The 27,283-nt window shown below is 40.2% G+C and overlaps 1 protein-coding gene and 1 long non-coding RNA gene across 4 annotated transcripts; one reads left to right on the forward strand and one right to left on the reverse strand.

The window, feature by feature from the left end:
• The first annotated feature begins 97 nt into the window (after window positions 1-97).
• On the forward strand, window positions 98-27,283 carry LOC102076715 (uncharacterized). Of its 3 annotated transcripts, none has more exons than XR_003221684.1 (7): window positions 98-183; window positions 4,610-5,534; window positions 6,033-6,160; window positions 7,064-7,171; window positions 18,428-18,433; window positions 22,150-22,152; window positions 27,273-27,283. It is a non-coding gene; the product is annotated as an uncharacterized LOC102076715 (long non-coding RNA). The 3 variants fall into 3 exon arrangements; XR_003221683.1 differs by lacking the exon at window positions 98-183 and adding an exon at window positions 4,501-4,609 and having other exon boundaries at window positions 5,373-5,534; XR_002058619.2 differs by lacking the exons at window positions 98-183; window positions 18,428-18,433; window positions 22,150-22,152; window positions 27,273-27,283 and adding an exon at window positions 4,501-4,609 and having other exon boundaries at window positions 5,373-5,534; window positions 7,064-7,232.
• LOC106096734 (ZP domain-containing protein) lies at window positions 6,157-13,380 on the reverse strand. Its single transcript, XM_019352789.2, has 16 exons — window positions 13,209-13,380; window positions 12,455-12,660; window positions 12,153-12,296; window positions 11,631-11,769; window positions 11,354-11,550; window positions 11,095-11,137; window positions 10,669-11,016; window positions 10,042-10,183; window positions 9,774-9,917; window positions 9,629-9,691; window positions 9,330-9,388; window positions 8,815-9,005; window positions 8,328-8,728; window positions 7,913-8,012; window positions 7,224-7,425; window positions 6,157-7,146 (listed from the first exon to the last, which is right to left on the reverse strand). The coding sequence occupies exons 5-16, from the start codon at window positions 11,393-11,395 to the stop codon at window positions 7,004-7,006; spliced, it is 1,878 nt and encodes a 625-aa protein (XP_019208334.1). The 5' UTR covers window positions 11,396-11,550; window positions 11,631-11,769; window positions 12,153-12,296; window positions 12,455-12,660; window positions 13,209-13,380; the 3' UTR covers window positions 6,157-7,003.

The following is a 27,283-nucleotide window of genomic DNA, read 5'->3' on the forward strand; positions in this document are numbered from 1 at the left end:
TCCACAATGTCATGTAAGTTCCCTGTTGCCAGGAGAGTGTATAACACTTTGGACAGTAGGGGGCAGCAGCGTGCTTTGGGAACTGAGTCGGGTGCATAGCTGCCGTAAGTTTTCCATTCTGGCAAGACTGACCAGGCGAACGGCAGCGTGTCTCCTGGGTTCACTTTCTCTCCTGTTTTACAGGTCAGCCGTGATGGGTAGATGAGGCCTCGTGACACTAAGTGAAAATTAAAATGAAAGTATTGTGAATGTAATATTACCCATTTGACTCAGAGTTTATTATAAAATTCTATTCAGAAAAATAAGTTTATCCAATGTTTTTGCATTCAGTCTATTGCGTTTTTTTGACACCATTTCCCCAGCTTTGGAAAACTCACAGGCACAGATGAAGCTGGGGCACACAAAAACTGTAAAGCCAGGTGGGAAAAGTTCTGATAAGAATAGAATAGAATTCAGAATAGAATTCAACTTTATTGTCATTGCACATGTCACAGGTACAGGGCAACGAAATGCAGTTTGCATCCATCCAGAAGTGCTTTAGCCATGATATAGATATATTACAATATATATTAGCAATAATATAGATATGTAAGTATATTACAGAAATGGATATGTTATAATGTACACGGTGTGAAGTATGTTATGAATATGCTATAACTATAAGTATGTACAGGCTGTAGTGAGTACAAGCTATGTACAGGCTATGAACAGGATATAAATATGAAAAAACTATACAGAAATATGAGATATACAGTTATACAGAAATGTGAACTATGCAAGTTATAAACAGTTGTAGGATTAAAAATTATCGTATGTACAGAATGATTATTTACACAGAACTATACAGTAGTGCAGTTAAGATAAGTGAGATATGTGGATAATTTCTACAGAGGCTATATAAAGTGCTAGTGGTTGTGAGTGGTGGTTCAGTCCATGTTATTATTGTGTGTTTGAGGGTACAGTTGTCCATTGTGTGTGTGTGTGTGTGTAGGTGGTTGTGGGTGTGTGTATGTTCAGTCCATGAGTTTAACGTGGGTCAGATGTCAGGAGGCAGAGTTCAGGAGTCTGACAGCTGTGGGGAAGAAGCTGTTCCGGTACCTGGTGGTCTTAGTCCGGAGGCTCCTGTAGCGCCTCCCAGAGGGCAGGAGGGTGAAGAGTCCATGTGATGGGTGACTGGGGTCTTTGATGATTTTCCCAGCCCTTTTCAGACACCGCGTCCGGTAGATGTCCTTTATGGCAGGAAGTGGTGCTCCGGCGATGCGCTGGGCAGTTTTCACGACCCTCTACAACGCCTTCCGGTCCGAGGCAGAGCAGTTCCCGTACCAGACTGTTATACAGTTGGTCAGGATGCTCTCGATGGTGCAGCGATAGAAGTTCACCAGGATGTCTGAGGACAGGTGGTTCTTCCTCAGAGTCCTCAAGAAGAAGAGGTGCTGGTGAGCCTTCTAGACCAGCTTGGAGCAGTTGGTCGTCCAGATGAGATCCTCGGAGATGTGGACTCCCAGGAACTTGAAGCTGCTCACACGCTCCACAGCCATCCCCTTAATGTGGATGGGTGGATGTGGGTCAGCATTCCTCCTGTAGTCCACGATGAGCTCCTTAGTCTTCTCGGTGTTAAGCAGCAGGTTGTTTGTGTCGCACCACTCAGCCAGACGATCCACCTCCTCCCTGTAGGCGGTCTCATCATTGTCACTGATGAGGCCAATCACCGTGGTGTCATCTGCAAACTTAATGATGGTGTTGGAACCATCAGCAGGTCTGCAGTCGTGGGTGAAGAGGGAGTAGAGGAAAGGGCTCATCACACAGCCTTGTGGTACACCGGTGTTCATTGTGATGGTAGATGAGCAGTGGTTATCCAGCCGGACATGTTGGGGGCGGTTGGTCAGGAAGTCCAGTAACCATTTGCAGATGAGGGAACTGATGCCCAGGTCTGTCAGTTTCCTGATGAGTTGTGAGGGGCGGATTGTATTGAATGCTGAACTGAAGTCTATAAACAGCATTCTGGCGTAGGTGTTGTTGTTGTCCAGGTGTGAGAGGACAGAGTGCAGTGCGATGGAGACTGCATCCTCTGTGCTCCTGTTCTGGCGGTATGCGAATTAGTGGGGGTCCAGGGTGGGGGGGAGACAGGATTTGAAGTGTGCTAAGACCAGCTGCTCTAAGCACTTAGTGATGATGGGGGTGAGTGCTACTGGGCGGTAGTCATTGACGCTAGATGAGTTGGAGTTTTTGGGTATCGGGACGATGGAGGTGGATTTGAAGCAGGCCGGTACCACAGCGTGGGCCAAGGACAGATTGAATATGTCTGTCAGCACTCCTGCAAGCTCCCCCAGAACACGCTCTGAGAACACGCCCGGGGATGCCATCAGGACCTGCAGCCTTGTGGACATTGATCCTGCTCAGCACCGCTCCTACATCGGTGGGGGAGAGAGTCAGAGGTTGGTGGTCTGGCGTCATGTCTGTTATGGTTGTGGTTGTGGGGTTCCCTCGCTCAAAACGAGCATAAAAGTTGTTGAGCTCGTTGAGGAAGGAGACATCAGAGGATGTGGGGGAGGGTTTGGTGGTCCTGTAGACTGTAATGGTCTGGAGTCCTTGCCACATGCGTCGGGGGTTGGAGTTGGAGAAGTGTTCTTCTACCTTCTTTTTGTAATGGTGTTTGGCTTTTTTGATGCCCTTCTTTAGATTAGCCCTGGCTGTACTGTAGGCGTGTGCATCTCCTGGCCTAAAGGCGGTGTTGCGGGCCTTCAGGAGGAGACGAACATCCCGGTTCATCCAAGGCTTCTGGTTGGGGTACATGGTGATCTGTTTCTGGGTGGTGACACTGTCTGTGGTTTTGGAGATGTAATCCAGTACAGATGAGGCATACTGGTCCAGGTCTGTGTGGGTGAACATATTCCAGTCTGTGTTTTTAAATCTGTCCTGGAGCACTGCGTCTGTCCCCTCTGGCCACACTTTAGTTGTCCTCACAGCAGGTTTCACACGTTGGATGAGTGGTGAATACCTAGGTGTGAGGAACAGGGAGAGATGGTCCGATTGTCCAATGTGGGGGAGGGGTGTTGCTTTGTAGGCTCCAGCCAAGTTGGAATAAACATGGTCTAAAGCAGGGGTCCCCAATCTCAGTCCACGAGGGCCGGTGTCCCTGCAGGTTTTAGATGTGTCCTTGATCCATCACAGCTGATTTCAATGGATAAATTACCTCCTCAACATGTCTTGAAGTTCTCCAGAGGCCTGATAATGAGCTAATCATGTGATTCAGGTGTGTTGACCCAGGGTGAGATCTAAAACCTGCAGGGACACCGGCCCTCGTGGACTGAGATTGGGGACCCCTGGTCTAAAGTCTTGTCTCCTCTGGTGTGGCAGGAGACATGTTGGTGGAATCTGGGGAGGACTGTCTTTAAGTTGGTGTGGTTGAAGTCGCCAGCAACAATAAAAGCAGCCTCGGGGTGTTTATCCTGGTGTTTGTTAATGGCTGCAGAAAGTTCTTTCATGGCCAACCTAGCATTAGCGTCGGGGGGGGATATACACTGCAGTGAGTATGATCGAAGTGAGTTCTCTGGGGAGATAATAAGGTCTGCATTTGACCATTAAAAACTCCACATTAGGTGAGCAGTGACTCTCAGTAGTAGTGGAGTTCATGCACCAAGCATTGTTAATATAAATGCACAAACCTCCACCTCTGGTCTTGCCGGAGTCATCTGCTAGCCTGTCGGCTCGGTGTGTGTGGCGTCCTGCTAACTCGATAGCATTGTCCGGGCAGCTGTTGTTCAACCATGTTTCAGTGAAAAACATGACATTTGAGTCCATAATCCGTCTGTTGTTAGTGATGGAGAGCCGTATCTCATCCATAAGATGTCTTCCTATTCCCCCAGTACCTTAAAGGATCCTCTGATCTTGGAATGTTTCTCTCCAACACTCTCCACAATACTAAGGGTTGGCAGTCCCTTATAATAAAATTCAGGACTGCCTGGTCCAGAACAGTCTTCCTAGATGCTTGATTTCAAAATAATAAAACACATATTAATAAAAAAAAAATGATGATAAAGCTGTTCAGTGTCAATATAGGCCGACCTGTGTTCATTCTCGGTGAGTTTGTCTCCTCATTTTCATGTTTGGGTTCTCTGTAATGCCTAAACATTGAGGAGGTGCTTTTGTTTGTGTAAGAAAGCAGAACAGATGCGACATTTAACCTGCATAAAATGAAATAAATAATTTACACTGCAGGTCATATTGCTGTTTTTCCTATTCTGATAGATTACACTGAAACAAAGACAGACAAACAGTTACCTTATTTGCAGTTAAAAGATCAAAATGATCCCACACAGCAGAAACATTTCTTTTTCTTTCGGGCTCCATTTTGTTATGGAGAGATGTGTTTTGTTTTGTTTTTATTTTTGCGAGAGTAATTTCGTGTTTTTTTGTGGCGACTCATTCCGTTGACAGATGCGGATGCGGTACTTTTTAAACACAGTTTGGCGCGTTTGTAATGAGCGATACAGCAGCTGTATCGATCACGTGACTTTTTCTTAAAGCGACGTACACACCGACACAGGCTTCGCTCTGTGAGCTTGATACATGCGTCGGTGCGTCAGTGTTGCTGGACCCATCACTACAGGTCAGTAATGTGGTCAAAAACATAAAGAAATACACAGCTGGACACTGTGATACTTAGACTTTCATGACATAAGACGGGTCTGTGATATGTGATGTATTACACTGTCGCTATGTGAGCTACTTTAGCTCTGTAGGATGTTATAGCTAGGCTGTATGCCTGGGTAACGCTAGCAAGCTGTTGCAACTGCGTATAATACTCCATATAATAATAGGAAGCACCAACCCGGTTGGGTTTACAGTTCCTGATAAACTTGTAGCTTTGTGTTCATGGCAAATGTTTTGTATAATGTGTCTGTAAAGTGTTCTGAGCCCGCCTGAAGTCATGTGTAAACTTGCTGTTTCAGTGTTAGAATCTAACTGGTCTGAAAAAGACATGAAGCGAGAGAGAGCTAATAAGAGTACGGCCAACAAAAATGCTGGCAAGGACAGTAGTGCAGTAATGTTGAAAGTAGAGTTTCCTTTCTATGATAAGACACTACCATGATGATGTGAATTATTTTGTTTATCTGTTTTATGGGAAAAGAGGTGTAGTTTTCATTTGTTTCATTCATTTCAACCCTTTGTTGTTTTATGCCAGTGGTGTGGATTAATATTGAAATGTACTGGTGGAAAACAAGCCATGTGAGGGAATGAGCAGTTATAGTGCAATTGAGTTACCAAAAGAGTGGAGCAGATATGCTCGTGTTGTATGAATAAATTCTGGCAAGACTGACCAGGCGAACGTCAGCGTGTCTCCTGTGTTCACTTTCTCTCCTGTTTTACAGGATCGTAATCTGGCTACGCGCCCATCATAGTGGGGCCTGTAACATCACTGATATTCAGCGTGTACAGTTGATGAAAACACTCGCTTGAATTATTGAACAATCTGCACGGACAGCAGCTGTTCAGGAGTCACGCAGGGCGGGAGACACTGTGACGTTTCACAGGTGAGCTCTTCACCTGCAGCTTCAGGCCTGCAGGTCTTTCTCTGTTGGAAGCTTTCTAGGAAAATGTGATCAGAGCCGCGTGGCTCCTTCTTCCCGCTGCTCCCTGAGACTAACGACTGTTTCAATTTATTTTCATCTCAGGTCTTCAGTTTTTAAAAAAAAATCTCATTCTAAATTTGAAGAGTAGGATTAGGATTTGTGAGCTTTTCCTCGGTCGAACAAGGACAAATCCAAGAAATAAAAAATGTTCCTGAAGAAAACTGAACGTTTGATGCCAAATATGAGGAGAGAAACTCTCAAAACACAAAAAGTTAAAGCTTGAAATCGATTTCCAGAATCAACACAATAAAGATGAAGGTGATGTCTGACAGCCCTGATGTGCGCTGAGGTTCAGGAACAACGCTGACGTTAACCAGGCACAATAAATGTTTTAGTTGGTTATCATTCAGCACATTTATGTTTTACATCGTTCAGTGAAATAGTCTCTTTTTTATTCAGGCTGACTGCACGCCTGCGACAGCATGATGAGGGCACACTGAAACACACCGCAGTTTTGGTTTGCTGCAGGCGGATGACTTAAGTTTGGCTGTTTCCTTCATAAATACCAGCAGGACTCAAATAGACATGTGAATGTTTTATTTGAACGCAACCTTCAACTTTTTGATTTTATTGCACACAGAAAATTGTAGTTTTCTCTGCAACAGCTCATTAATTTCATAAACGCAACACACTATACTTTTTAACATACATGCAGTGTTTTCCTCATTTTACATGTCAGGGCGGGAGCCACAAAAAACGGCTTCTTGAGCATTTCAGGTTGCCTGGTAACCAGCTGATGAAGAGCACTGATTAGAATTTAACTTTATTGTCATTACACATGTATAAATACAGGGTAATGAAATACAGTGGCTGATGCAACACTTTAACTGAGGACAGGAGCCTCTCAGGCATTTGAAGGCACAGCAGAGAATGAAAGAAGAGCACTAACACATGAGAGTGCCTTTATTGATTTTTATTGAAGGAAAGTGTATAATAACCGCCTTAATGTTGGTCTCAAATTTATTCACATGTGCACACAAATGATTATAGAGGAGCACACATTAACTTTCACACTTTCTGTAAATCACACTCTAACATATAAAAAGAAAAGCTGCTGTAAAGCTACATGACTGAACAACAATCAAAAGATTCATCATTCAAAGTCTTGTTTTTCATCTGCAGTGATGGAATTTCTGTTCGCTCTTAAAGCTCGCAAACACAAATACAGCTGTAACAGCTGGGACTGTGCCCTACATTATAAAGCTAACTGAGGTAACTGTTGTTGTGAATTTACACTACACAAAGCTGAATTAGAAAGAATTAAATTCATCAGTCATTTAAACATTATACACAACCCCCGAAACCCTGACAGCAAAATTTGGTTCGTTCAAAAGTAATGCAGGAACTGGTATTCTGATTACACTGCTGTCTTAACTGTCACTCAAGGCCAAACGCTGGTATTTGACCTTTGACATTTTGGCCCTGTACAGGAGCACTCCACAGATCATGGCAACAGCAGCAAGAAGACATCCAGCGATGAAGACCAGGTTCAGGTTCAGGTTCAGGTTGTTCCCTGAAGACCACAAAAGAACCTTTTAGTGCAACTCAAACAAAGCAGCTAATGTTAAGAAGCACTTTGTGTTTCCATACCTGCACTCATGCTGATGTCTGCTGACCTCTTCAAGCGCAGAGGACCCTGGGAAACGAAGTGCGTTGCAGTCTGGATGGCAGAGTCCCTCTTTCGGCGGTGGGAGTGGTGGTGATCGTTTGATGTGGAGTTGATGCATCCCTGTGAGCACCTGCTGTCGGGATTCCCTGCTTCACACATCATTACTGAACAGCTGATGTATACCTGAGGGAAACAGGACACACTGTCAGTATATCAGCAGACCTACAGTTGCCCCTCTAGTGGAACAAGAGCAGAGCTGCAGTCAAACCTTTGCTTTTACATCCCAGGCTACGATTAGTCACTGCCTAATTAAGTTCATGTGTTTCTGCACAATTTTTTATTGTAATTTTGCCTCTGTGGACTAATACAATGGATTTAAAATCAAAACAATGAAGATAAATGAAGCAGTTTAGCAGCAGTATTGCATTATTTGCTCAGGAATTTGAGCCATTCTTATACATTTATCCCATATTTAGAGTCTCAAAAGTAATATGACATTGACTGAGGAATAGTGGAAATAGTTTTCCACCACAAGCACATAAAAGAACTCTAAGCAAAGTTTAAAAAAGCAACTAAAAACTAAATAAATACCTTTAAAATGAGACTAAAATTGGGCATATTTATTAGTGTTTTTAGAAATTGGAGCTTTTAGATATCTACAGTTCTTTACCTGATCGTGCAAACCGATGAACTTGAAGGCCTCGATGCAGAATCTAAACTGTCTCTTGTTGTCGGTCTCATGGATCATCACAGTTGGGTCCACGGGGCACCTAATCAGAGCAGAGCACAAAGGAACACAGCTGCTGTGACTCCATGTCTTACAGTCAAAGCTGCTGCAGATGCAGAGACGTCACAGGGTTTCTACAGCATTTCATAATCAAAGAAAAGAGAAAACTTTGGTAAAACTCTGGTTTTCCTTCTTTTCTTTTATATATTGATCCAATGGTGGGTTTTTGTATCAAACTTGGCCAAATTATCAAATGTTGAGGTAACTGATGTGCCTTAAATAATATACACTTCACTTCCATCAGCACATCCATCATGGATGGATAAACAGTGCAGACAGAACGTGTTCTCATGCGTACCCGTCTTCAATGATGGAGTAGGTTGGTTGGTAATTGGGGTTGTCGTACGGTGAGGCTCTGCAGGACTCCACAAACATCTCGGTGCCATTGACTATGGAGGAAGCGTCTATCTCCATGTAAATCTTCTGCCCTACGTCATACTCCAGAGGGTACGAACTCGGATCAATGATGGTTCTGAACTGGTTGTCGGGGTAAAACTCAAACTGGTAGGTGAACGTGCCGAAGCCTTTATCAAACACTTCCACATTCTTCCTGTGTGCTGTGAAGCCCAGTGACACGTTCCCCTTTTTGGGATACTGACAGTAGAACTCTACTTCCAGGTTATGTTTCCTGGTGATCAGAGCACTGCTGTCATCCACTGTGGTGATTTCATTCTTGAAAATGAGATGTTCCTCGTCTTCCTGCAGAGTCAAACATCACTCTGTCAGTCCTCGTTCTCATATCTAAAACAACAACAACAGAATAGACACAAATGAGCTGTGGTTACCTCGATCTGAGTGCCACAGGCGTTGAGAGGGATGATGCCGATGATGTGAGTGCTGTTGGAGTATCTCTCCAGGCTGCAGAGGGTGTTGCTGGGCTCACTGAGACGCAGCTGATCCTCACGGAGTCCACGGAGGGACGATTTCTCCACCTCTACTCTCATTTCAGACTCAGAGCAGGTCACCTTGGTTTTAACTGAAACAAGTTAAAAACATACCAAATATGTTATGATGTAAAAAGAACACACAGACTCATAATTTACCTGATGATACCCATTCAAGGGGCTGTTCATTAAGACGAGCCTAATGCAGTCCAACACAATAGATTTAAAGATTTTCAGTTTATTTAAAAGTTGCCAGAAATTTGTAAAAATTTTCCAAATCCCAATTTCAAAAAGTTGGGATGCAGTGAAGTCTAAAAAACCCATTATTGAGAATAGAAAATAGAAAATATGTCAAAAAACTGTTTTTATTTTTATTTTATTTTTTTAATTTTGATATCAGAGAACTTTAGACTCACTTTCCTCCGTTCCAACTTTCAAAATAACACACCTCATCTCGGACTGATAGGCGCCGGACCTGAAGAGACATTAGTGAACAATGATAGGCTGACTTAATGTGTGAATTAAATAATTCCCTTTCTATTTTTTCTTCAAACACTCTTGAGACTGTAAGGCTTAAATCAAATGAGGAGAGCTTCATTATCTAATTTGTTCATAGTGGCATTATTTATTCCAAAGGCACATTTATTTAAACTTCTGAGGCCTAGACACAAAATAAATTTTTTTAAAGCACTAAAAACATTAAAAAGTCACTTACTGTGAAGTCGGGGTGCCGTGGTTATGAGAGTGGGTATTGCCTGGAAAACTGGTCACTGCTGACCTGAAAAACCCACAAAGAGTTAAATCATGACTTTCCTCTCCCAAACTAATTCTGTCTTTAAACGAATAAAACTGAGGCTAACCCTGTCGCCGATTCAACAGCAAAGCACACTGGGAAATAATCCCCCAGATCGCTGGAGAACGGCGTCCACCGAAGCACAAACTCATTATGTGCAGTTCTGTGCTTGGTCATATTCATTGGCCCACTCATGATGATATCTTGTATTCTGTAAGAAAACAGCAGAAGGAAACAAGGATTTGCTCTTTCATGCTGATCTGAGCTTTCCTGCTGAAGTGATAATAATGTTTCGCTGCCATCAGGCCTCCTCAATCAAGCTTTGTCTCACTCACGCTGCATATGAAGCCTGTGCTTTGATTCTGATCTCCACCTCTTTGTTGACCTCTGCGTGAATGCGCTGTCCGTGTGCAGGTGTTGGGTGCACAAACTGGGGCAAGTATAGTCCCTCCTGGCATGAAGGAGCAGGTGGATCCACTGGAGTACAGTTAGAATAGTAACAAATAAGCATCCATTAACAAAAAAGGAAGAAGCAGCCGTCTGCACGGCAAACGTTTAAGGCTTTAAACAAACGTGAAGTGTGGTTTGATTCTTGGGCTGCTGAAGAATTCAGTGCAAACAGGTAAAACTAATATTAAGTTTTTAAGATAAACTGTGGGTCACGTAAGTAAATGAGTACATTTTACAACTTATTTGGGAAAAAATAATAAATGTAACAAATAAACACAATAAGAAGAATACACACTTAAAATGATTTAAAAAAATATAAATGTAGGTAACTGAATATATAAAAAGTCTTAAAGGTCTGTTGTGATCAGCTGTTTCTACCACAAACTCAAGTCTTAAATCAGTGGCTGTCTTCATGCGCAGAGTCATGAAAGCAGCAACATGCTGAGAACAGTGCAGGCTGGAGTGTGCAGCATCATCACATCATGAAACACTGAGACAAAACTGGGCCTTACCAAGGAAAGAGAACTGCAACGGTAGTTTACTGAGGGGAGGAGAGGTCGCCTGCAGCGGTCTCCCCGTAGTCCACCACCATGGTGCAGCTGTAGATGTAGTGGGAGCAGCTGTAGTTGTAGTGGGAGCGGCTGTAGTTGACCCCCACCACCACCACCATGGTGCAGCTGTAGTAGGAGCAGCTGTAGTTGTCCACCACCACCATGATGTGGTAGTGGGGGCAGTTGTAGTTGTAGTGGGTGCAGTTGTAGTTGTAGTGGGTGCGGCTGTAGTTGTAGTGGGAGCGGCTGTAGTTGTAGTGGGAGCGGCTGTAGTTGACCCCACCACCACCACCATGGTGCAGCTGTAGTAGGAGCTGCTGTAGTTGTCCACCACCACCATGATGTGGTAGTGGGGGCAGTTGTAGTTGTAGTGGGTGCAGTTGTAGTTGTAGTGGGTGCGGCTGTTGTAGTTGTCCACCACCACCATGATGTGGTAGTGGGTGCAGCTGTAGTTGTAGTTTGTGCAGTTGTAGTTGTAGTGGGTGCAGTTGTAGTTGTAGTGGGTGCAGTTGTAGTTGTCCACCACCACCATGATGTGGTAGTGGGGGCAGCTGTAGTTGTAGTTGTCCACCACCACCATGATGTGGTAGTGGGTGCAGTTGTAGTTATAGTGGGTGCAGTTGTAGTTGTCCACCACCACCATGATGTGGTAGTGGGGGGGTATGTAGTTGTTGGATATGCGACCCATCGTTTCCGTCTTGCAGACAGAGGAGACCTGGAGGACTGGGATCCATCAGAGTAGCTCAGACTGATGTGTCCTTGTGGGAAATCCTCCACCACCAACTCAAATGAATTCACCCTGGGGTCAGCATTAGTGTATTGGTAGTGTAACGTGCAGGAGTCCTAACAGTGGGAACATTTTATAGTTAAAAAAGGAAAAAGTCCAGTGAGTCATTGTACAGTGGATTGGAACATCAGCTAACCTGGTCTAAGTGGAAGCCTGAATGTTGCGTGCAGCCGTAGCACTCCGCACTTCCTGGATTTCCATATCTGCATCTGACTTTGTCTCCATCAGGATCAAATGACAGCAGCTTGTAAGTCCGTGGGCAGTTTTCAGGAACTCTTTAATAAACACATTAACAAAGTCTCTCTCAGTGTCTCACACAGTAACATGAATCATTCACTAGCATGATTATCTTGAAGAAAATGTTCAATGAGAGAGCTGAAGGGAAAATAGACTTAAAAAAATAGTTATACAGCAACTGGTAGAGTTCTCATTAATAAACATTTACAGTGCAAATTAAATTAATAATCAAATGAAAAATACAGTTATTTTATTTGATAAAAAGTTGATAGAAACAAATGAGCGTATTGTTTCCCTTTCTGAGAGTAGCAGGTTTTGCCACAGGATGATGACATTTTGAAATTCTGCAGATTTCAATTCAGAGGCTAATAGTTAAAATCAGTTTCAGGAAGCTTCAATTAATCAATTAATCAAAGCTTACCTGAGGAAAGGTAGGATGGCAATTTCTGGTGATCTGTTTGGTTCTCCAGTGTCAGATCTTTCTCCCAAATCCACAAGAGTGTTCAAGTACCATGAATGGCCCCAGTAATAGCTACGTGTGGGGATCCAGCAGCAGCTCGCTGCCCTGGTATGTTTGGAAATAACAAAGTCATTCACCCACCAACCTCTTGTTTTATGATGATATTAGACAGATTAAATGGATGTGGTGACTTTAGATCAGTAACTAGCATCAATAGTCACACATAATGAAGTATCTTCATACTTCAGTTCAAAAATGCTCACCGCATTTCAAAAGGTCTGTTGGTCGGGACAACCCGCGTGGTGACAGTTTCAGCTTCACACCATTGTCCATTGTACTGTGGAGCATTGGTGCTCCTGTCCAGTATGCCTCTCTGACTTGTGGAGGTGTAGCCACAGTATCCACTGGAACAATACCAGTAGAGGGAGTAGTAACATCCATCATAGGTGTCCCTGTCCCGAATTTCCACCTATAGAAAATAGCATATAAGCAACTCAGTCAGATTCTCACCAGTTGGTTTAGTTTATCACTCCATGTTACCTGTGTGAAGAAGGTTCTGTATCTGTTTTTGATCATGCGATCACAATTTTAAATCAGTAGCAAATGGAAGCAATATCTGCTGCCATTGATTAGTCAAGGCACTGTGGATTTAGAGGTGAAGAAAGTGAAACACGATAATAATCAACTTCATCATCATCATAATTATTATTATTGTGTTTTTCATAATGTTTTCATTGATGAACATTTATTAGTTGTTCTCAATAGTTTTTTTTTTTTTTAAACACAAGGTTTAGTATTTGTTTAAACTTTAATAAAAGACAAAGTGTTTAAAAATGCGTGGATAAGTTAAGAAGCAAAAATTAAGGAATTCAAGGAAAAGGCTGAAAAGCGAAGGCACTGAATGCTGATTTTCTGTTTATTCTATCAGAATAATCAGACCTGCCACATAGTCGGGAAAACAGGTTCACTTATAATCTGTCTTTAATATTAAGCACAGTTAAAAGTTGTGTACCACACCTTAAATGAGCCATCAGGGTTTCTTCCTTTGTAGGTGTAGGTCGTGGTTCCCCCAAAATAATGAGAAGCTGACACCAGTGAGACCAGGAGCAGCTGAAGCAGGAGCATCAGTGTGGAAGCCATGATCCTCCAAACCCAACTCTGTCTCCAGAGATGCTGCTCACATCCACCTGCAGCATCTTTATATACGAAGCAGGGCACAGTCCTGCCAAGTCTAGTGGCATGCACGCTATGTGAGAGAACAATAAGAGCTGCAAAACTGGTCTGAACAGGAAAACACGCCCGTTTAAAAATATATATACTGTAAATGAGGTGAGCTCATCTGCAGAGGAATGGCTTATTTGAAGAGTTTCAGTCAGGTTTCAGAGCTCATCACAGCACAGAAACAGCTTTAGTGAAGGTTACAAATGATCTTCTTATGGCCTCTGACAGTGGACTCATCTCTGTGCTTGTCCTGCTAGACCTCAGTGCTGCGTTTGATACGGTTGATCATAATATCCTATTAGAGCGATTAGAACATGCTGTAGGTATTATAGGTACTGCACTGCAGTGGTTTGTATCATATCTATCTAATAGACTCCAATTTGTACATGAAAATGGAGAGTCCTCTTCACACACTAAGGTCAATTATGGTGTTCCACAGGGTTCAGTGCTAGGACCAATTCTGTTTACATTATACATGCTTCCCTTAGGCAGCATCATTAGAAGACATAGCATAAATTTTCACTGCTATGCAGATGACACGCAGCTCTATCTATCCATGAAGCCAGGTAACACACACCAATTAGTTAAACTGCAGGAATGTCTTAAAGACATAAAGACCTGGATGGCCGCTAACTTTCTGCTTCTTAATTCAGATCAAACTGAGGTTATTGTACTCGGCCCTGAAAATCTTAGAAATATGGTATCTAAGCAGATTCTTACTCTGGATGGCATTACCTTGGCCTCCAGTAATGCTGTGAGGAACCTTGGAGTCATTTTTGACCAGGACATGTCCTTCAACGCACATATTAAACAAATATGTAAGACTGCTTTCTTCCATTTGTGCAACATCTCTAAAATTAGAAATATCCTGTCTCAGAGTGACGCTGAAAAACTAGTTCATGCATTTATTACTTCCAGGCTGGACTACTGTAATTCATTATTATCAGGATGTCCTAAAAACTCGCTGAAAAGCCTTCAGCTGATCCAAAATGCTGCAGCAAGAGTCCTGACAGGGACTAGAAAGAGAGAGCAGATTTCTCCTGTTTTGGCTTCCCTTCATTGGCTTCCTGTTAAATCCAGAATTCAAAATCCTGCTCCTCACATACAAGGTCTTAAATAATCAGGCCCCATCTTATCTTAATGACCTTGTAGTACCATATCACCCTATCAGAGCACTTCGCTCTTGCACTGCAGGCCTACTTGTTGTTCCTAGAGTATTTAAAAGTAGAATGGGAGGCAGAGCCTTCAGTTTTCAGGCCCCTCTTCTGTAGAACCAGCTTCCAGTTTGGATTCAGGAGACAGACACTATCTCTACTTTCAAGATTAGGCTTCAAACTTTCCTTTTTGCTAAAGCATATAGTTAGGGCTGGACCAGGTGACCCTGAATCCTCCCTTAGTTATGCTGCAATAGACGTAGGCTGCCGGGGATTCCCATGATGCATTGAGTTTTTCCCTTCCAGTCACCTTTCTCACTCACTATGTGTTAATAGACCTCTCTGCATCGAATCATATCTGTTATTAATCTCTGTCTCTCTTCCACAGCATGTCTTTATCCTGTTTTCCTTCTCTCACCCCAACCAATCACAGCAGATGGCCCCGCCCCTCCCTGAGCCTGGTTCTGCCGGAGGTTTCTTCCTGTTAAAAGGGAGTTTTTCCTTCCCACTGTCGCCAAAGTGCTTGCTCATAGGGGGTCATATGATTGTTGGGTTTTTCTCTGTATCTATTATTGTGCTATCTACTGTACAATATAAAGCGCTTTGAGGCAACTGTGGTTGTGATTTGCCGCTATATAAATAAAATTGAATTGAATTGGAATATTATTATTATTATTTAAATGTAAGGTTACACTTGAAAAAGCAGTTTGATGCACATGATAGTTTCTACTTTTCTTCTTTTAAAGACAGTTTTAAAGTCTCACAGTACTTACATTCACATAAACAGTACATGTTTACAACAAAGAATCGTATTAAGATTCATTCAGTATATTCAGATGCAAACATATTCTGACAGAATCTTAATAGAAGAGAACTGTTAGGTTTATCACTACAATCACTTAAAGCTTGTATGAATGCCATATGATGTCCTAAATCTTCCTGTACTTTACAATGCTTTTACAAAACTTTACATTTTTACAATTTATATTTAAAAATGTTTTCTATTCAGACAGAATTTATGACCCAGGTCTTCAAATGATGTGATATCAAAGACTGGAGGTTACAGATCTTGAACTGTGTCCAGTTGGACGGTGAATGAGGACCTCAAATGCAGACTCATGTACAGACAGATGTCCAATGAAGCGATCTTGTTTTTAAGGGAAAATAGAATCCATAAAACAGAAGCTCGTGGGGGAAACACAGGGAGCTAGGAACTACAGAAAAATGGAAAACATGTGAAGGGAAAAGACATGACAAAAGACTATGGGGAGACAAAGAGCGTGCTCCTATAGTCCATCTTGCTGACAGACATGACGTGGAAGTGTCTGCATGGCTGCCATAAGAAATTCTAAATCCTAAAGAAAGGAGAATCAGTGTTGTCACTGCATGAAGAGCCCAGATTTATATAAAGATTATGATCTTCATCTATTATTGAAAGTTTGCTTTTGTTTGTATAATTAAATCTATAAGGTTCACTGTTGTATTGCAGTCTTCAGGATTATCATAAACTAATGCTGACAGCTGGAAAAGGTAATGGATGGAGGAAATTTTACCTAAGTAAAAGGCTATGATATCAATTTATTAAGCAGGGAAATTATCATGATGTTGCAATGAGAGGGTGACCTACTAAGAGGGTGCTTTAATTTATTTACAAAGACACAGTTCAATTTAGTAAAAATCAGCATTCTGCTCAGAGCAGCTCAAATTATCATGTCTCTGTTACTACAAACTGCTCTGCTGTATAAAGCTGAACTCTGTGTGGAACGGCTGACCTGCACAATGTGCACAAAACATTATTTACCATCAGATCACCAGATGTCCCGGTTACTATTGGACCATGCGGGTAAATGTGTGCATCGCGTTTCATTTTGTACATTACTGATCTAATTCTGTTAATAGCTGGATTTTAACAGTTAACAGCCAAAGTTTTGGGACTGTGCTCACAGCTTCAGCCTTCCACACAAAGTGCCGGTTACACATTAATTCAGGTAACATCTGCTCCTCCTAAAAACAAACTCTCTTAGTAGCAGCTGTCACAGCCACAACAGACATAAAACTGGATTTTTTTTGGCATTAAATTTCATGCAATTTGCAGTAGATTGTGGTAACTCACATTTGTGTTACTCATTTATATATCCTCCTCCTGAAAGAGAAACTCTTACACAACATACAGTATAAGGCTGTAAGGCCAGCTGCAAACGACTCCATCCAGCATCACATCATTAAGGAGAGTCTAACGTGAGGTTGTTCAAATTCTCAGCACATGGCTCTTCCCTTTTCATAAGTCCTATCAGTTCTCTGGCTGATAGGTTTGGTGAATAAAACTAACGCCACACTAAGGTTGCTAACTTAAACTGATGGAGACATTCCAATCTCAATAATAATAATAATAATAATAATAATAATAATAATAATAATAATGATAATAATAATAATGATAATAATAATAATAATAATGATAATAATAATAATAATAATAAAGCTCTCAATGTGCGTGACAATGAACAATTAAAGATATCAGACATTCAATACTTTGGTTTCTTCAGCTAAATGCAGTTGAGAAATACAATGCAGCTGTTTTTGTGCTCCTCTTTTCAAACAGCACAATGGTGCTGTGCAAACAAAGCTGAGGTATTTTACTTTTCATTTCTCTCTTACTGGAATACAGTTTGTTTTTCTAAACCATTGCTATAGTTCTTCAACTTGTTCAGCTGGTCAGTGGCACTACATAGTTTCAGATAAAAGCTGTGACAGAGCAATAGGCTGGGTGGACCCTGGACATGTGACCAGTCAACCACAGGCTAACACAACAGCACTCCTCTCATTCACATCTCTGTCCAATTTAGAATCACCAGTTAACGTGACATGAATGGCTTTAGATTGCAGGAGAAAGCTAGAGCTATCCGCACGTAGCAAGCGTGGATTTCCTTCAGATATTCAGGCTTCATCCCACAGACCAAAAGCATGCATGTATGGCGCATGCTATAGGGAGTGGAGAGCACAGTTGAAGTCGTAGTGGGTAGTGGGTGTGGCTGGAGAGATGCGGCCATCTCTCCAGAGGAAAGATACAGATACAGATGAACATGCAAAGAGCAGAGTTACTGAAGGTGAATGAGTTTAAGTGCCTGGAGTCAACCACCCAAAGCAAAGGACGTAGAGAGGGTCAGTGTGTCAGAGGAGGATAGGCTGAGATGGAGGCAGATGATCCTCTGTGGAGCCCCATGAAGGGAACAGCTGAAAGAAAAAGACTTGAAAATTGTGTGTTGTGTATGACGTCTTTGAATCACTTCATTATAAAAATAAGGTTTACACGTGATAGCTTTCATTGTTTAGATTTCATGCAGAGCAAGCTTTGAACACAGGACAGTCTTTGACGCTCTACATGATTTCTGAAGTGAAAAGTTGTTATTTTGAAGCAGAACTGTCATCAAATTAAAAACTTCAGATTAAAGTACTACAAAACTGTACATGCTGTACTGTAAAGGTGTCTTATTTGCACGATACAGGAAATATTGCTAAGGATTATGCATGAACGTTGCTATTGGTTAAATCTGTGCATATGGCATACCTCTCTGGAAAGTAGTGAAGACTATGGAAACAAATTTCCTTTAGCTTTTTTACAATTCTAACATATATTTTATCTATGAAATACAGTCACATTTTCTCTTTGTTCACTTCTTGAGTCTGGGTCAGAGTTTAAAGGCAAATTCAAGACAAAACTAGATGCTCGATTGAACCTGTGAGAAAATGAAGAAATAGCTTTACAAGTCTTTACGTTGACAAAAGATCTTTGTTTCTTTTCAGTGCTTTCATCACAGAGATGTGAAGTCTGCTGAGCTCTTTCAGTCTTTAAATACAAAGCCTCAGGTAACACTGTTGTTCTAAGTGTTCACTTCATCACTGTCAGATGTATCAACAAGGAAGTATCTGCTTACATACCGCTGATGCTTTAACAAGGATTTAGTGTTCTTTAGTGTGTGTTCTGAAAGCCACAAGAAATCTCAACATCTGTGAGGCCGAGTAATGCTTCTGCTTAGATACCAGAGAGGGAAAGTGAAAGAGTCTATTGTTCATCTAATAATACATGTTTTCTTATGTTTAGAAATATAATTTAAAACGTAGATAGATGAAAAGATAAAAAGAAAGAGTCATTTTAAAAAAGGAAGCAGGAACCACAGAATAAGATGATCAGTCTGTAAGAAAAAAAATTACAATAACGAGTTATATTCCTCTTTATAAAGATCTGAACTGGTTTCATATCACGCTGAAGGCAATTTTATGTAAAGTGATGCCTGTAACCCCAGTTTTTATGCAAACTCAGTAGGACATAACTGAGCAGTGTGTTATTCTGTGCGAGGAGGATGGAGAGAGGGCAGAGAGAGGTACCAGAGCAGGAAGAACCAGGTGAGCAAAAGTGGAAATAATGAAGTTAAAATAATGGTGGTTTAAAACATGTCAGTGGACGTTCTAAAGACCACATTCATTTATATGAATAATAGAGTTTGACAGGACTCATATTCCTGTAAATATGCTTGAACAGGCTGACTTTCACTTTGATGTGATGGACTATAAATCTGGTTTCCACTCTTTGAATCAGGGGAGATTTTCACTGAATTTAAAACCTTTAATGTAAAAGCAACTCTGTTACCAGTTGTCTTCAGGTCCAGGTTAACTGAGTGGCAGTGTGATTTTCCACTTTCTTTATTAAATAATGGTACTTTAATTAGTTGACGATATGTTGAGTGCCTCTCATTCTAAGAGACTGAAACAATGCTGTGCATGTTTCTTTCATCTGCTTTGTTCTGTAACTTACTTCAGGAGGTTCAGGTCAACGTGATAAAGCCTTTGCCTCTGGCTGGATAATTAGAGAGCACATAATTTATTTTAAGTTAAGGACTGTTCAGTGTTACATTTTGTAAACTGGACATTTAAATGTTTCTGGTGGAATTCAATTTAGACTTTTTACATCATATATTAAATGTATTTTTAAATCTCTGTGATGTTTTCTGAATGACATGTTTGTGAAACACTTAATAAACTCAAGTATAATAATACTGTGTTGTTCAAAGGTTAGTGGGAAATATGAGGTTAGTGCGGGCTGGACTGGTTAGTTGGCAGTACACAGTGAAGTTTACAGTAATTAGTTATACTGAACTTGTGACTCAATGCTAAGAAAATCTCTGGGTGTTTTTTTATCACATGCATAAAGACTTATGTCATGATGTGTCCGCGTGTATTCAGTAGTACTTAAAGTTAAGCTGAGGGTGTGTTTCTTTGTGTCAGCAGGTCTATGGAAAAACACCCACTGACACAAAGAGACACCATTGTCTTAACTTTGAGTAGAACAGCATGAAACAGAAATGAGAAATACATTTTACCAGCAGCACGCTCACATGAGGAAATTGTTACTTTAATCAGCAGTCAACTATGTGACAAACATGAACGCTTTTTGAATGAATATTTCTGTAAGTAAACAAAAAGCTGGATATAGTCCATGCAATGACAGCAAAAACCAGCCAAGTGTCTTAGTTAGGTGATGGGCCTGAACAGTTTCAGTGGCAATGATTCTGCAAGTCTCTGGAAATCTGAGCTTCTTTCAGAAGATCTTCCCTCAAACTCACCCACAGAGGTTTAACTGTGATCTGTTTACCATTAAAGCCATGAGCCATTTATCTATATCTGTATCTCTGTGTTGTTTAATTATCTTCTTAAGACTATAAAATAGAACCGTGCATAAACAATGGTATTTTCTTATTTGCTGTCTCAGCATTTTTTATATTAATTAACATATAAACATAAACAAGTCAGCAATACTGAGGAAGTGCTGCATTGGGTTACTAGAACATCATAAAACAAGATCCCCTACTGAGATATATTTAAATTACTACGTGTCTCCACATTTTCTGTAAACCCTAAGAGAGAGGAGGACCAATAAAACAACTTCAAGTAGAAAATCCTGAAACACATACAAAAGAAAGGGGAAGCTGAATTAAACACAACTGAACTAAGTTTGGGGAGATAATGACATGATGTAAGAACTGTGGTGACAGAAAGCAAAAGAGGTGAAGGACTGCAGTGAAAAGACAAAGTTAATGTGTCTTATCACATGATTCATATAGTACTGCAGATATATGTTTGCTATTAGTTGTTTACTGCAGCTGTTTCATCATGTTATTTTCTACCATAAATCACTTCTCTTGTGTTTTCTGAGCTTATTTAATTTATTTATGTATTTTTGTTTTATGAGCTTTTACAGCATTTTTTTAATTTGCTGTTTTTTTTCTTAAGTTGCAGTTTGTTTTAGCTCTTGGGACACCGTAGAAACACATTTAGTTAATGGTTAATTCAAATTGATACCCATTTAAATAAAAGATAATGTCTATAATTTAATGTATTATCTGCTGCAGCCTGATGTCACAGAGGCAGTTAAGTCAGCACCTGGTCCTGCCTGCATGCATCCTTTTTTCCTTCTCATCCTTGGTTCCACTGAATAGGAATGAGAACTAGAAAAATTTGCATTTCCTGCGAAAATGCAGTGTGGATGCTTTAAAGCTGAAGCTTTCTGCTGAAACTAGCTGAAAAAGCTGAAAAGTTGCAGAAATTGTAAAAACTTTGCAGAAGCAAAGGAACTTTGCTAAAATGTAGTAACTTAGCAGAACTGCAATATCTTAGAGGAAACATAATACTTGGCAGAAATAAAATAGCATAGCAGAACTTAGCAGAAATATTGTAACTTACCAGAAACACGATAACTTCTCAAAAATACAAGAATTTAGGAGAAATAGTATAAGATAACAGAAAGAATATATTTAGCCAAACATTCTTAAACATTACAGAAATACTATGATTTAGAAAAACAGTACAACATAGCAGAAATGCTGTGATTTACCAGAGACACTGTAATATACTATGAATATTGTAATTTTATATAAATACTATGTTTTAGCAAAAATACTCCAGTTTAGCACAAATATTATAATATAGCAGAAACACTATTCTATAGCAGAAATGCTATATTTAGAAAGAAAAATATAATATAGTAGAAATACTATGATTTAGCTGAAATCCTACAATATAGCTTAATAACAATGATTTAGAACAGATAATATGATTGAGCAGAATAGTAATAACTTAAGTGAAAATATTGGAAAGGTAAAATGATAAGCTGAATAAAAAGGAACATGGTTAAGTTCGCTCAAAACTAATTTTTGTTCACCTGTGAAAAAATAAAATAAAAATTCAATTAGAAAAAAAAAAATAAGAAAAGCCAACAGATACACAAAATCAAATATGGATACACAAATCACCAAATACACAAAATCAAATATGGATACACAAATGTACAGTGAGAGACACACACAAACAGGGTCTATGCCAGTCAACCAGTCTGAATATATTATATTTTTATCCACCAATGAGATGCTGCCCTAAAAAAGGTCTTTGTGTGTGTCTTTCTTTCTCTCTCTCTGTCTCTCTCTCTCTCTCTCTCTCACACACACACACACACACACACACACACACACACACACACACACACACACACACAGCAGCAGCAGCAGCAAGTGAACAGGGGCTGTTAACAGCATGTTTCTAGGTCAGTCAAACAGCTGTGAGCTTCTCAATTTGAATCCACCAATCAGAGAGGTTGTGTGCTTTTTCCCGCCAAAACTGGTGCACCAAGTGCAGGCTTTTACACATGCACCACAGAGAGAGACAGGATTTTTGCAGTCTATTTCTCATAGTGAGGACTCCCCTCAAACAAACAGCCATAAATTCCTAACCGTAGGGGCTAAAACAGTCATTCTGAGACCGTTTTGTTCAGAAGACATGGGGGAATCTTGAAATGTTGACCATTTAAAATACAAATATGAAATATTAGAGATATATGACATAGATGATTGGTGAGCTTAGAAGCCACGAAGGTCCCAATATGCAAATTTAAATGTGCCAGGACTCAGATATGATTGGCTGGCTGGGAAGCCATGAAGGCAACAATATGCAAATTTAAATGTGCCAGGACCCAGATATGATTGGCTGGCTGGGAAGCCATGAAGGTCCCAATATGCAAATTTGAATGTGCCAGGACTCAGATATGATTGGCTGGCTGGGAAGCCATGAATGCCCCAATATGCAAATTTGAATGTGCCAGGCCTCAGATATGATTGGCTGGCTGGGAAGCCGTCCAGGTCCTGATAGGTAAATTTGAATATTACAGTCCTTACAGAGGACTGACTCCCTGGGGACCTGGCAGAAATATATAGAAATACAATGATTACCCAGAAATACTGCATTTAGTAGAAATACTATGTTTTAGCACAAATACTATAATTAAGCAGAAATATTATATTAAGTACAAATCCTATAAAATACCAGAAATAGTATGATTTAGCAGAAATGCTGTATTTAGCACAAATACTGAAAAGCAGCACAAATGCTATGACTTAGCACAATAGTAATAACTTAAATAGAAAAATTGGAAAAGCAGAATGGACAGCTGAAAAAAGTCCCACAAGCACAGAGAGACACACACAGGATCAAATTCAGTCAACCAGTCTAAATATATTGAATTTAAATCATACAATAAGATGCTCCCATAAAAACTCTCTCTCGCCCTCTCTCTCTCCCTCTCTCTGTCTCACGCACACACACACACACACACACACACACAGGGAGAGAAAATCAAGTTTCTAGGTCAGTCAAGCAGCCTGGGAGCTGCTAAATTTGAATCCACCAATCAGAGAGGCTGTGTACTTTTTCCCGCCAAAACTGGTGCACTAAGTGCAGGCCTTTACACATGCAGCACAGAGAGAGACAGGATTTTTGCAGTCTATTTCTCATAGTGAGAATTCCCCTCAAACAAACAGCCATAAATTTCTAACCGTAGGGGCTAAAACAGTCATTCTTAGACCATTTTATTCAGAAGACATAGGGGAATCTTGAAATGCTGACCATTTAAAATAAAAATATGAAATATTAGAGATATATGACATAGATGATTGGTGGGCTTAGAAGCCATGAAGGTCCCAATATGCAAATTTAAATGTGCCAGGACTCAGATATGATTGGCTGGCTGGGAAGCCATGAAGGCAACAATATGCAAATTTGAATGTGCCAGGACTCAGATATGATTGGCTGGCTGGGAAGCCGTGCATGACTTGATATGTCAATTTGAAAATTACAGTCCTCACAGAGGATTGGCTTCCTGAGGAGCTGGCAGGAATACATAGAAATACTATGATTACCCAGAAATACTGCGTTTAGTAGAAATACTATGTTTTAGCACAAATACTATAATTAAGCAGAAATATTATATTAAGTACAAATCCTATGAAATAGCAGAAATAGTATGATTTAGCACAAATGCTGTATTTAGCACAAATCTTATAAAATAGCAGAAATAGTATGATTTAGCAGAAATGCTGTATTTAGCACAAATACTGAAAAGCAGCACAAATGCTATGACTTAGCACAATAGTAATAACTTAAATAGAAAAATTGGAAAAGCAAAATGGACAGCTGCAAAAAGTCCCACAAGCACAGAGAGACACACACAGGATCAAATTCAGTCAACCAGTCTAAATATATTGAATTTAAATCATACAATAAGATGCTCCCATAAAAACTCTCTCTTGCCCTCTCTCTCTCTCTCTCTCTGTCTCACACACACACACACACACACACACACACACACACACACACACACACACAGGGAGAGAAAATCAAGTTTCTAGGTCAGTCAAGCAGCCTGGGAGCTGCTAAATTTGAATCCACCAATCAGAGAGGCTGTGTACTTTTTCCCGCCAAAACAGGTGCAGCCGTTTTTACACACACAGAGCACAGAGACAGGATTTCTGCAGTGAATTTCTCATAGTGAGGATTCCCCTCAAACAAATGGCCATAATTTCCTAACCGTAGGGGCTAGAACAGTCATTCTTACACCGTTTGTTCAGAAGAGATGGGGGAATCTTAAAGTGTTGACAATTTATCATTAAAATATGAATTATTGAAGATATTTGACTTCTAATGCACCATAACTGAGTAGAGGCAAGCGAAATCTGCCTTGACTTGCCCTCAAACAACGCTTTCTAACTCTAAATCTATTTGGAGTATCGATATCATTCTTTCACCGTAAGAGACAGCAGGCTTTGGTGAACAGTCATGGAAATTTTCAGGTCTCTGTGGAAATCTATCAAAAAGATATGACGAGAGAAAGAAGTGGTTCATTTCCAGAGTTTGAAATCTGAAGAAATCTGAGCGAAGGACGAATTTCCTACCCTCAAACAAGTCTAACTCATTTCAGAACGGTAATAGGTGAGAAAGAAATTCTTGAATTGTGAGCGTCAGGAGTGTCTGAAGATATACTGGGACAAGCCTTATGTCTTAACTTTGCTTCGTTAAGGAGATATGACGATTCGAATATGCCTCTCATTACAGAAATCAAGCTGTGATTTTGAACAAGCTCTCCATTGACTTTCTATGGAGAGTTTTGAGACTTTGTGTTGGTCTGAGGAGATTTGCCAAAATTCTATAAATCTCACAACCATGATAGTGACATTTTCAGAAAGCCAGCAAAATACCTACGTTTTGATGTATAATTTGTGGAGTTGAGTGAAATTGAGCAAGTAGCAAGAAGTTGTTCGGACATGAAGAGAAGACTGCAAACCTTCAGTGGCACACTGGAAGCCAAGTGCATAGCAACCATAACAACGCATGTATTTTCTGAAAAATCACAATTTTGCAACTCAAAACTTTAAGAGGCATAAAAGCAAAACGGTAAAAGATTTGAAAAAGCTGATTTATTCCTGAATAGCCCAATAATTGAGAACATTTTAAAGTTTGAATGGTTGTTCTACGTGAAAGTAGGAAAAAGTAGTTAAGTTTCAAAAACAAGCAAGTTTTAGCAGAATTGCGGAAGTTTCCCATTTATTTCAATGGGACAAATTAAAGGAAAAAAGCTTAATATTTTAAAAAGTATAATAGCAAAAAATACCAAAAGTCATTGCCGGAATTAGCAGAAATAGCAGAATAGTTTAAAATTTGAATGGTGAAAATCGGCTGAAAATTGTGGAAGTAGATCCACGGCGAAAAACGTACGGAAGCAACTTGAAGAATAACTAGAAAAATTTGCATTTCCCGCGAAAATGCTGTGTGGATGCCTTAACGCCGAAGTTGCCTGCTGAAAAAGCTGAAAAAGTTGAAAACTTGCAAAAAGTTATATGGCGGTGAAGAAAGTGAAAATTCTGCTGAAAACAGGTGAAGAAGCAGAAAATTTTTGCTGAAAAGTGGTGAAAACCCAAAAATTCTACTGAAAGGGGTAAAGACGCAGAAATTTTTGCTGAAAAGTGGTGAAAAAAACATCACCCTGAGCAGGATTGGAACCTGGCCCTTCTGGTCTCAAGGCAGCCACTCATCTCACTGAGCCAAACTCATTCTGACAAAGAATAGGTGGAGAGACTGACAACTTTGCTGAAATGAGCAGAAGCTGCTGAGAATTGTGCTGATAAGAGGTGAAAAGTATGAAAATTTTGCAAAAAAGAGGTGAATGAGCAGAATTTCTGCTGAAAAGAGGTAAAGAAGCAAAAAGTTGCGCTGAAAAGAGATGAATCAGGAGAATTTCTGCTGAAAAGAGGTTTTTGCTGAAAACACCTGAGATTTGTGCTGATAAGAGGTGAAAAGGCTGAAAATTTTGCAGAAGAGGTTAATAAGCAGAATTTGGGCTGAAAAGAGGTGAAAATTGTGCTGAAAAGAGGTCAATCAGCAGAGTTTCTGCTGAAAAGATGGAAAGAAGCAGAACGTTGCGCTGAAAAGAGGTGAATGAGCAGAATTTCTGCTGAAAAGAGTTTTTTTTCTGAAAACAGCAGAAAAAACTGAAAATTTTGCTGAAAGGGGGTAAAGATGCTGAAATTTGTGTTGAAAAGAGTTAAAAAAGTTTAACCTTGCACTGAAAAAAATTGTTGTCATGAGCGGGATTTGAACCCCGGCCTCCCAGTCTGAAAACGGCTGTTCATCTCATACAATTTGTGCTGAAACATTATGTATGATTTATGATTTAGCAGAAACACTGGGACTTGGTAGAAATACTATGATTTACATGAAATACTTTGACTTAGCAGAAATACTATAATCTAGCAAAAAGTAATACAGCATAGCAGAAATTCTATCATTGAGCAAAATTACTAGGATTTAGCAGAAATACTATGATTTGGCACAAAAAATATGTTTTGGCTCAAAAACTTATTTTGCAGTTATACTATGATTTGGAAGAAATACTATGCTTTGGAAGAAATACTATGCTTTGGAACAAATACCATGATTTGGCAGAAATACTATGAGCAGTAACAATATAACATAGCAGAAATACTATTATTTGGGTGAATGCAATTGTTTGGCACAAACACTATGATTTAGCACTGTACAGAATGGTGTACGTCAGTTTAATGCTGGGTGGTGCTGCAACAGTAGCTATCCTCGGTCAGAAGGAGAGGCTGACATCCAGGAATTAGATTACCACAGGTGGAGTTTATTGGCAGTCAGATGGATGTTACAGGGAGATATGGCATACAGTAGGAGGATGTGGAGGGGTGATATGGTGTGGTTTCTATGATTAAGAACAGGGTATACATTACAACAAGAATACGGATTAAAGATTTAAGAAACTGGCAACAAATTCCTCCACTACAAACCAGTCTGATACCACTTCTTGCAGTGTTCACATTT

This window comes from Oreochromis niloticus, linkage group LG9 (genome assembly GCF_001858045.2).
Source record: "Oreochromis niloticus isolate F11D_XX linkage group LG9, O_niloticus_UMD_NMBU, whole genome shotgun sequence".
Lineage (NCBI taxonomy): Eukaryota > Metazoa > Chordata > Actinopteri > Cichliformes > Cichlidae > Oreochromis > Oreochromis niloticus.